The sequence below is a fragment of the Perca flavescens genome, chromosome 19 (genome assembly GCF_004354835.1).
Source record: "Perca flavescens isolate YP-PL-M2 chromosome 19, PFLA_1.0, whole genome shotgun sequence".
Taxonomy (NCBI): Eukaryota; Metazoa; Chordata; class Actinopteri; order Perciformes; family Percidae; genus Perca; species Perca flavescens.
The window spans coordinates 10,717,560-10,728,898 of NC_041349.1; the positions used below are offsets into that span (position 1 = coordinate 10,717,560).

The 11,339-nt window shown below is 39.9% G+C and overlaps 1 protein-coding gene across 2 annotated transcripts; it reads right to left on the reverse strand.

Moving 5' to 3' along the window:
* Positions 1–348: 348 nt before the first annotated feature.
* Positions 349–10,272, reverse strand: LOC114546015 (NACHT, LRR and PYD domains-containing protein 5). Of its 2 annotated transcripts, none has more exons than XM_028564653.1 (10): positions 9,989–10,272; positions 7,542–7,661; positions 6,697–6,795; positions 6,498–6,596; positions 6,142–6,323; positions 3,723–5,505; positions 3,464–3,637; positions 2,849–3,022; positions 1,365–1,411; positions 349–1,106 (listed from the first exon to the last, which is right to left on the reverse strand). In XM_028564653.1, the coding sequence occupies exons 2-10, from the start codon at positions 7,634–7,636 to the stop codon at positions 580–582; spliced, it is 3,180 nt and encodes a 1,059-aa protein (XP_028420454.1). In that variant the 5' UTR covers positions 7,637–7,661; positions 9,989–10,272; the 3' UTR covers positions 349–579. The 2 variants fall into 2 exon arrangements, with proteins under 2 accessions (XP_028420454.1, XP_028420453.1); XM_028564652.1 differs by having other exon boundaries at positions 7,542–7,664; positions 9,989–10,271.
* Between the last annotated feature and the right edge of the window lie 1,067 nt (positions 10,273–11,339).

Genomic DNA, 11,339 nt, shown 5'->3' on the forward strand with positions numbered 1-11,339 from the left:
GCACATGGCAAAAGGAAAGGCGGAAACAACACGGAGAAACTTCACCATGGTGGCAAGATCACTAATATACTGGGCTGAACAACCAGTCGGACACTCACACAACTCACTGACTACCTCAGTAGTCTCTTGATTGTATGGGACAAGTCCCGACCATCAACATGCAAATTTACGCCTTTTGGTTGCTCATGTGATTGCAGTGAAAGTTTAGTAGCTATGTGTTGATTGAGCTATGTTAAGGCGCTGACACACCAACCCGATTATCGGCCGTCAGACAGTCCGGCGAGGTCGGTGACTCGAGTCTGTTCGGCGTGTTCCGCGCCGTCATCAGTCGGAGGAGCCGTCGGCCTTCATTTGGGCCGATTTGACTTGTTGAATTGGCCAGTGTGCTGCCGGTTTTCATTTTTTGGGCGACAATACAGATTGGAGACGTAGTACATCTCGCGCACACGCAGAACGTACGCTCAAGTCGGCATCGCTTCGGTGTGTTCCGAGGCACTTTTTTGACCAACTCAGGGAGACTGATCAGTCCAACTGCCTTTTCTGCCGACGGTTGGTTGTCGTGTTGGTGTGTCAGAGCCTTTAGCCGACAAAAAATGCAGATGAATGAGTGTGAAGTTCAACAGCGGGATAGAGGGGCTCATTGAACGTAGTTTTGAAGGTATGGAGGCGGGTCCGACTGTCAGAGGAGACTCTGTAGAAGATCAGAGTGCCAACCGGCCAATCCAGATACACCCCCAGCCGACTAGAGCGCGAGCAAAGGGAAGATACATCTACTTTGTCGTTGCTGTGCTGAACAAAACAACCTTCATCAGAGCACATGAGAGCCCAAGACTTGTCGTTGTGCCCTAGCTTGCAATCTCTCCCATCCCCTTTCCTGCCAATGCTTCTGTACGTTAACCCGATGTTGAAGGGCTCCTCCACCTCAACCTCCCAGTAGCAGCGCTCATCTAGACCCTGTTCACACAGCATCTGCTGGCAGAGATCAAACCTTTCCAGATGAGGGGGATATGGCTGCTCGTCTTTCACCCAGGTCACCTTTCTGTTCCCTTCAGAGAGAAGGAGGTTCTTGTGGGCTGTGTTGGGGTCCCAAGTGAGATCACAGGCATCTGGAGGCAAAGACACCCTTTATTTCCGGAGCATAGACTGTAATTATATAGCTCGGCTGCACTACAATCAGCAAGTAACAAAAGAAATTCTTTAGAAAAGTTGCCTTCCCTCCAGGAAGAATTCTCAATATTCCTGTTCTTCTAATTTAAAAAAGGCAAAATGTTCAGCAGTCACCAATTCATTGAAATTACTTGTTTGCAATGTATCACTGTGGTCAAAACATACAACAAATGTCCAGGATTTACATTGAAACTTACATTTCTTGAATCCCTGTTTCATCCGTTGACTTCCACCGTGTTCAACACTGAAAGAAAAATTACAATCAGATAAAGAACAAACTTTTAACTGACAGTTTTTCTCTCAAAACCCTTGCTATCAGAATTTCAAGGTGTGCACCCAAGATAAGTAACCAATTCAGTATACGACCAAATGTCTTCCCTTCTGTTCCTGAGTTATGGTGTTGAATAATGTCCAGAAAAGAGTTTTTGCAGAGCATTATGATGTGGCAGCGTCACAAACCGGACGATCCCAGACGAGCCCCCTGCTTGTCACTAACGGCCCAAAAGTATGTGACAAACAAGGGAGACCAGATTAAAGTGGCAATGAATGTTTTATAAACAAGTTAGCTATTTACAAAAAAATAGTGCTGTCAGTTAAACGTGTTATTAACGGCGTTAACACAAACCCATTTTAACGGCGTCAATTTTTGATCGCAAGATCAACGTTCTTTTTGGCCTAGCAAACTTTGAGGTTTTTTCACATGCTGTTGCAACAACTAGTAACATTAGAAAAACTGCAACACCACACCGGATCTAGCTAGACCGGAAACTAAACAACAGTGCACACACTTGTTTGGGCTTGCGAGCCGGCCAAAGAGTAGCAGGCTAACGTTACGTTTTGAGTGGATGGTGAGCGCGAGAGGCCGAAATGGATGCCAATAAGATTCTGAATAGAAAGTTTACTTTTAAAAAGTTGCCAAATGGTTCCATTGACAGGACCAAAGTGATCTGTGTGTTTTGTCGTCGTGAACTGAGCTATGGCAGCATGTCCAGTCTAAAATACAACTTGGTGGCCGAGCACACAGCTGATGGACGAGCACACAGCTGATGGACGAGCACACAGCTGATGGACGAGCACACAGCTGATGGACAAGCACACAGCTGATGCCAATTCTCCGCCCCCTCGTCAAAGCCAGGCGACAATGGATGACTTCAGACAGAAGCACATGGATACCACAACTAAGAAAAAACTGACTGCAGCCATAGTTAAATGGGTCCAAGTGAGAATGTTAGTGTGAAATTGAAGACTACAGTATATGCCAATGTTGTTTTCAATAAAAAAAAAAAAACCTTTGCACAAAGCAAGCTGATCCACTTTTCCATGTTGATAAGAGCATTAAAATGAGAAAAAATAATGGTACAAAAAGAAATCAGGGGACATTTAGAATAGATAAAAATGTGCGTTTAATTGCAAGTCAACTAGGACATTAATGCGATTAATCGCGATTAAATATTTTAATCGTTTGACAGCACTACAAAAGACACGAGGTGTGGTAACTGTTGCCATCAGTGGTGAGTGGAGTGTACAGTATGAGTGAAGAATGTGTGGATCAATGTTGACTGCCACAAAAATGGCAAAGTAATTTGATTTCCCCCCCGGGAGTTCCTTAGATATCACGTTAGCAAGAATAGGATGGACGAATGTACAACCTGAAAATATGTAAATCTGGTATTGTAATTACTTGAGTATGGTGAGCTGGTTTTGTGGATCCTTCTTCAGCTCAGAGAGCAGCTTCTCTCCTGATTCTCCCAGATTGTTGTAGCTCAGGTCCAGCTCTGTCAGATGGGAAGGGTTGGACTTCAGAGCCTTGGCCAGATGAACCCAGCCTTCTCCTGTGACCTGACAACCTGACAGACTGAGAAAACACAGGGTGTAGTTTATGGAGTGGAGAAAATTAGTTTGATGGTGGAAGTACTGAGGCAGGAAGCATTGTGGCTATGTAAACGTCTAACCCCAAAATCCATCAGGCAAGAATGTGACGCGTTCAGGCTGAGGCTTTGTCTCGTACGTAGACATTCATAATACCACACTGGGAGTGTATCAAAGCGGAGCGTTTTCCTGGTTTCTTCCATCTAGTTCAGTTATGAACGAAACTGATCAGAGGTGTTTATTTTGGAAATGTAACTGTAGACTGGGCATGTATTTTTAGCGAAGCAGAGCGGAATGCCACAATTGGGATGCTTCTGCGCTGCAGCTGGTGTATCACAAGCATTTACTTGAGTGGCTGTGATTGCTGCCACCGGATGCGCCACCGGAACTAAGCACAAATGCACGTGGTGGAATTTAAGAGTAATACCTCAGTTTCTTCAGTCTGCAGCATTGACTCGACAGTCCATCACAGAGCAGCTCCACTCCTGAATCTTTCAGGTCATTGTTGCTCAGATCCAGATCTCTCAGAGCTGAGTAGGGGAACTTGAGACCAAAGGCCAGATGTTTGACCCATTCTTCTGTCACTTTGCAGTCTGCCAGTCTAGGGGTGGATAATATGTTGATAATGTGATAAAAATAAATGTGCAACCAGATTATGTCACATATTACAGAGATGGTAAACTTACATGGCCTTTCTGCTGGTCCTCACAGCTGGTATCAGCCTCCTTCGGCCTTCATCTGATGTGTTGTAACTTTTCAAGTCTATCACATTCAGATCATCTTTCGATACCTGCAGCATGTAGGCCAGCGCAGAGCAGTGCAGTGGAGTCAGCTCAGTTTTTGAACGCTCTGACAGTTTGAGATATTCCTGAATCTCATCTTTGACTTTATGGTCTCTCATCTCGACCATGGTCTGGAAGAGGTTGATGCAACTGTCTGGAGAGAGGGCCTTTCTTCGGATTGCTTTGAGGTGAGTCAAGATTTTCTTGTCTGTATCTTGGCTTGGGTCCGGCGATGTCAGCAGACCCTGAAGGACTCTCCGGTTGGGTTCTACCATGAGGCCAAGGAGGAATCGCAAGAAGAAGTCCAGATGGCCGTTCTTCTTCTCCAACACTTTGTCAACGGTCATCTTCAGAAGATCAAGTAAGGTATGTTCTTTGTCCTTCAGATCGAGGAAGTTGCCGAGCTCTTTTGTATTCTTGTTTGTGAAACAGTCATAGACAAAAAGAGCAGCAAAGAACTCCTGTATGGTCAGGTGCACAAAGAAGAAGATCTTTTTCTGGGAAAAGATTTCTTCTTCCCTAAAAACTGCGCTACAAAATTCAGAGTGGATGGATGCCTCTCGTATGTCAATGCCACAGTCTTCCAGGTCTTCATCGTAGAAGATGAGGTTGTTCTTCTGCAGCTGGACAAATGCAAGCTTGCCGAGTTTCAGAAGAAATTCTCTGTGTGTCATGAGAAGTCTCTCTTTGTTTTCCTCAGTCTTCTTGTCATATTTTCTGCTTCTGCGTATTGTCTGGGCAAACAGGAAATGTGCCATCATCTCTGTGAGAGTTTGGGGAGTCTCAGCTTTCTCTTCTCCCCCAAAGATCTCCTGAAATAATACGGCCGAAATCCAGCAGAAGATCGGGATCTGGCACATGATGTTGAGACTTTGCGAAGAGTGAATGTGTGAAATTATCCTGTCAGCAAGGCTCAAGTCATTACTGAATCTCTTCCTGAAGTATTCTTCTTTTTGTGGGTCACTGAACCCTCTTATCTCCGTCACCATGTCAACAAACTCTGCAGGGATCTGATTGGCTGCTGCTGGACGGGATGTTATCCACAGGTTGGCATCAGGAAGAAGGTTTCCCTGAATGAGGTTTGCTAGGAGATTACCAACAGATGTTACTTCACTGACAGATGTTACCGGCTTGTTCTTGAAGTCCAGTGGAAGTCTGCTTTCATCCAGGCCATCCAGGATCACGATAACCCTGGCTTTGACTAAATCTTCTGAATCTCTCAGATCATGGAGAGCAGGGTGATGATCAGTCAGGAGCTTATGCAAGCTTTTGTTTTCTGTACTCAGATTCAGCTCTCGGAAAGCAAGATTGAAAACAAAATCAATGTCCTGGTTAGCTCTCTCCTCGGCCCAATCAAGAATGAATTTCTGCACAGAAAATGATTTTCCAATTCCTGCAACGCCCTTCGTCAGGACTGTTCTGGGGGGTTTCTCTTGGCCAGATGACCGTTTGAAGATGTCATTGATGTTTAATTTTTCCGAAGATTTTTTTTTTTTCAATGTAGGTTTGATGTGTCTGAACGATTGTTCTTCATGTAGCCCTTCACTCTCTCCAGGGTTGATGAAGAGTGTCGTGTAGATGCTGTTCAGGGGATTCTTTTGGTCACCCAAACCTTCAGATGTCAAAGTAAATTTATTCTGCATTGCTTTTCTATGATTCTTCTTTGCATTCAAAAGATGGCTGCCCCCTGAAAATAATCAAATGCATGGTTGAAAATTAGAAATACTGACGACATATACTGGCATTAGCTTTAGTAGTAGGACATGTAAAATAGGGTGTCACAATTCTCCAAATCCAGGATTCAGTTCGAGTTTTCAATGTAAAAAATGTACCCAGCAGGGATGGGAATGCTGCAATAAGAGCCACTAGATGTAAGGTACTTTCCAACAACAGTTGAATGCACCATTGGAGCCCATATGCTTTACCTTCATTGTTTAACATAAATCACTCGTGGGGAAGGCAAGATGTTGACTACCGGTGTAGTAGTCTGAGTAAGATCTGGCTACACCAAATATACATTCCATGATAGGAGACAAAATCACCCTGGGCTGTTTGCATTTCTTTAAACCAATCACAATTGTCTTGGGCGGCGCTAAGCTCCCGACGCAGCAACGGAAGTGGCCATGATGTCTGGAAAAGCACAGCTGCAGGTTACCGTTAAGTTAGGCTGTCTGTTTGTTTTTTGGGACATGCGCAAGTAGGCAATGGGGAGAAAAAAAAATACGGGGAGAAACGGCGATCCTGCTTTTGGTTCAGTCAAAATCAAAATAATGGGTTAAAATTGAAATTGTTACACCCCAAATATATATGTATTTAAACTTACTAGTGTCTTCCTCAGTATCTCTTTGGTGTCCAGGATCTTTTCTGACTTTCTTTCCACACTTTGTGCAGGGGTTGTCTGAGCTGACACACTGTTTGCATGCCCAGTGTCCACAGGTTAAACGGACTGGATCACTCAAGACCTCCATACACATCGCACAGCTGGACGGCTCCCCAGTCAGCTCACTGTAGGGTGATCAACAATCAGTTAGGGTGGTACTTTGTTAAAAACTGCAGTGACAAATGGTTTCACCATCTTTTTTTATGAATCTCTGAATAACTAACCTTGCTTTTAGATATTTTTGTTGTTTTATGTTATTGCAATATATTTTGTTTAGAGAATACATTAAAGTTAATGACCTTTGTGTCTTTTCAACACCAAAGTTGAGTGGATGGCCTTTGGATCTTTCACTCTTCAAAGAGACAACACTGGGAGCAGTGGACTCACTCGATTGTGAACTAAAAAGAGAGAATATCTTGGTTAACTTATTTAGCAACTAACATCTGTAACCTACAAATGTTAATGTATGTATTAATAGTGCACAAATGTTAGATTTACCGTTTTGACTCATCAACACCAAAGTTGAGTGGATAGCCTTTGGATCTTTCACTCTTCAAAGAGACAATACTGGGAGCAGTAGATTCCTTGGACATTGAGGTAAAAAGAGAGAAAGTATTTTTACTTCTGTATATATAAAGTATTGTAAATATACACAGTGAAATGCAGACCGTTTTCAAGGACACATTCCAGCATGTTATCACTCAAATTAGTTTATTAGGTCATTTTTTCATAATAGCTGTAGCTAAAACAGAGAGCTCAACACTCAGGGTGAAAAGAGGAGCTGCAGCAATGTGCAGTACAACAAAAATATGGTGTTTTCTGAAAATGAAACCACATAAACCTATTCTGGTACAACCTCTTAATACAATTATAAACCTGAAAATTTGCATAATATGGGCTCTTTAAGAGAACCTAAAAAGATTAATCTACTTAAAAAGGTTTATATATACTGTACAGGCCATGTAGGGCTGTCGAAATTAATGCAAAGTCCTTTTGACAGCAGAATTCTTTTGATGCGCAACTAGCGCATGCACGTTCTGTGATTTGGGCCTCGAGCCACTCCTTATTTTGGGAAATCAGAAAGCAATTCAGCAGTAACACTGGGTTGAAAACTTGAAAAATATGCCTTTTTAAAGAACATTTAGATCAGATTTTAAAAGATGTGATTAATCGTGAGTTAATGATGGACAATTATGCGATTAATCGCCATTAAATATTTATCGATTGATGTCCCTAATATATGTTTCTTTAAGCATTATGTAGGATTACTATATAGGCCTAATACTACACTATAAAACAAAAAAAAATCACATTTGCTCATTTATGATCGGTGAATATATTACCTGGTCCGCTTACTGCTGGAGCTGGTTGGCTGTTCAGACAATAAAGGCGAGGATGAAGACGTGGATCGCTTCCTCTTCTTCCTCTCCTCAGCCATTTCTACTGCTGCAGCTGAAACACAAAAACTACAGGAAGACACAACACTTTCAAGACGCAAATAAAGGAAAAACTGCATCATGTTATCACTTTATTTCGTTAGTTTTTCTAAATAAAAACAAAACAAAAAGGTGATGCAAGAGCAGAGTGCAGCTTTTTTTTTCTATGTTAATATCCAAAGAAACTTAAAATTAACACATTAAAACTACGTAAGAGCAATACAAATTACTAAAAAGCTAAAACGTTACGTTAACATTTCAATTTGCAGCAGGTATTAATGTTATATAATTATAGTTGTATTATTATATTATAATACATATTTTATCCTTATTGATTATCCTGTGTTTTTACGTAACAGTAACTCGTTATCAGATAAATGTAGTGGAGTAAAAAGTGCAAACTTTCCCTCAGATGTGGTAGAGTACAAGTATAAATTAGCAGAAAATGTACTAAAAATTGTACTTAAGAACAGTACTTGAGTAAATGTACTTTGTTACAGCTCCTCTACTTTATTTAAATATTGTTGTTAAACATAATATGACATTAATTATATAGTTCCATTATAATGTAATACAATATATAATACATGATATATTAAGTTTTAACATTTAATGTAAGATAATATGGGGAAATGCATTTTTAAATTAAATGTTATATGTCTAATCTAGAACCAAACTTTTACTTTTCATCTAAATGTCTCCCAGTTTAACTGGAAATTGCCCAAAACATTGTGGTTAACCTCGTGCGTTCTGAGCATGAGAGGAAAAGTTCCTCAATGTTCACAAACACTAAAAACTACTAAAGGGTTTTCCTATACAGTAAGCTTGTTAGGTTTGAAAACTGCCCGGTCATATCAGAGTTTATTGGCTTAATTTCTGATGAAGTAATTTTTTTTTTTTTTTTTTCATATGTATATGATGCACATTGGACCAAGTCCAGTTCCAAAACCTTGTCCAGACTAGTCAAATATGGACTAAATTATACTTAAGAGGTTAACGATTCTTAAAAACCCATTTTCAGATTTGTGAAAGCACATGAAATCTCCCTTTATTTCATTTCACATCCTTTGTGATCAAATTTTTCCAAAACCTTTTTGTCACTCTAGTGCTCACTCAGTTTTCAGACTTTTCTTCTTCTGCATGTCTGTATTATACGTTTGTCCTCTGCATTGTCTTGAATTTAGTTTTAATATGAGCTGGAGTCAAATTCAAGTTGAATTAGAGAGAACATACTTGGCCAATAAATATATTTAGAGTCTGATAAGGGATCAGAGAAATGTGGTTTCTGTTAACTATGATATATAACTATATATCAAACACACTGAAAACATTTACAACAATTTACAATATGCAGAGCAATTAAATATGTTAAAGTTCAAACTTTAATTATAAATGACTACTTACAAGTTTGTCAGACGGACTTTCCTACCTTCCTTGTTCAAGGTTTTAGCAATATTGTAAGTCTATGCAGATGTTTGTGATTGGCCGTTACAAAAAGGAAGTAAGCATCAACTGACATTTCCTTTGTGTTAATGTTGATACCATAAATAAAGGCAGTTGATACAACCACTTGTACTGTGTCAGTGTCTGTCTGCTTCAATTCAGTTCATTTAAGAAGGAGACATTTATACAACACATGATTATACATGGGTTAAAAATGCCAGAATAAGCCAAAATGCTGTTTTTCATCTGTAGTCCCCTGGACTCTATATGTTAAAAAAATAAACAAGAAAGAAAGACTAAACAAGAAGAGCAGAACTTCTTCTCTGTTGAATTCTTGCACAAACTTGTAATAATGTGTGATGTTGAACACGTTTCAAAATCATTTCACAATAGCCTATTTATTTATTATTTAAAGAGAAACAAACGTTAAATATACGTAGGCTATTTAATAATGCCCCTTTTGTTTCTTTTACTTCCACCATAACATGAGTTAGTTTTTAATAAGACTGAAGAACATTCAGTGAAGCACACTTATGGATTTGAATGGGCCGTTGGTGTCATCTAGTGGAGGAAAAGGACAATAACAAGTAGTTATGTATCCTGCAGCTGCGTTCGCTCTGCGCACGCGCGCAAAAATACTCAATGTTTACATACAAACACGGACAATAACAATAGGCAGTGCAGATGTCTTATTAGTTCGTGAAATATGAAAACGGTCAGGTTATTAATTTGATCAAGTCATTTCAATGCGTTCGAGCTCATAGTTTTGCAGAAAACGTTGGTGCAGACAGTAACTCTGCTGCGCACTTTATATAACAGCCAGACCTGTAACATGACGTCTCAGCTAGTGCGCACTTAACCAAGAACACCCAGCAACCATCAAACACACAGGAGCATTAACCACTACTTACTTTAAAGGATTAAAACCAGTTTCTCCTTGTTGCGTTTTGATTGTAATATCTTCTCTTGACGTCTCATGGTGCAGTCAACGTTTGCCTTTTCCACACTCTGCGCTAACGAGACCGTCGGTCGTCGGATATAGTCCCGTCAACTTGTTTATCTTTTTTTTTTTTTACTTTCGGTTTTGAACCCCCACCCTCCGTTTCGAATAACAGCAGGTTATTTGTGTTTAAGTGCGTGAGTAGCCTATCACACAGTTTATGATCATTATTAGTGATGTAGTTCAGTTTAAAACCCTACAGCTGCCTCTGGTTCAGCAGCCTAACTCCACCTGAGATCATCCTGCTGCATTTGAACGCATCTTTACTGCCACACAAAGTGATACAACGACGAATGCAAGGACTCCTACATGATAAACGCATTCATGAATTATGTATGAACTAATCATAACTGGCAGGTGACTCCACATTATTCATGCGAACAATAAAACCACCTTTTTTTACCCATTGAAGTTAGTTTTTAAAGGCTTTCAGTCTGTATACCTAAATATAAATACATGTGTGCTCATCTATATTAAATAGAGCTCTTTATCTGTTATATAAGACATTTCAATTAAAAAACGAAATATTCTATTAAAGAATAGCCCATTTATTACCAATGATCAACAGAGGAGAAACTCCTTCAACTTCAATCCTGTTATACAAAAAAATGAAACCAGTTAAATAATCTAGTTAAGAGGCAGATTAGGAAGCAAATCTTCCGATTGACAGCAGAAAAACTTGACAACAAACTTATAAAAAGAGACGCACTTTAATTTCAAATGGAAACATAGGACACATCACCTTGATATGTTATTGAAAAATGTAATATAACTTATGTCAATTAATGTTTTCTTCATACGTTTTATTTACTAGATAGTAGGCCTAGCCTATGTGTGATTTCTTTATTTCCAACATTAACTGTAAATGCATGGAAGGAATACTGTTTTTGCGAGACGTAAGCATTAATATTATTAATAATTATACGGATCACAAATTTCTAAATCAGAAACTCCTGCAGCTGATTACCAAGCCTTGTTGAAATGAGTCTGCATGTATTTATGATTTCTATAAAACAGTTAATGAAACTTTTTATAAATAATGTTTGTATAGCGCCTTTCATACAAGAAATATGCCTACTGTACAATAAGGAAATTGCATGACATAAACAGACATGCTCCATTTCACTCTCCAGCTCCTGCCCCGCTTATTAATATACACCCACGCTCCTGAAGCGCATCTAGGATAGGCTATTGGGTATTATGTAGCCTACGCCTATTACCTGACTGGCTGACTGGCTGACTGATTGGCTGATTGGCTGCTT

What these genes read in the sequence shown, in the direction of transcription:
- LOC114546015 (XM_028564653.1), bottom strand. Translation starts at nt 7,636, where the DNA reads ATGGCTGAGGAGAGGAAGAAGAGGAAGCGATCCACGTCTTCATCCTCG. An exon ending in GGTGTTGAAAAGACACAAAG is followed by an intron (nt 6,324 to 6,497) that starts GTCATTAACTTT and finishes ATCACCCTACAG; the next exon opens with TGAGCTGACTGGGGAGCCGT. An exon ending in GAAACAGGGATTCAAGAAAT is followed by an intron (nt 1,107 to 1,364) that starts GTAAGTTTCAAT and finishes CTTTGCCTCCAG; the next exon opens with ATGCCTGTGATCTCACTTGG.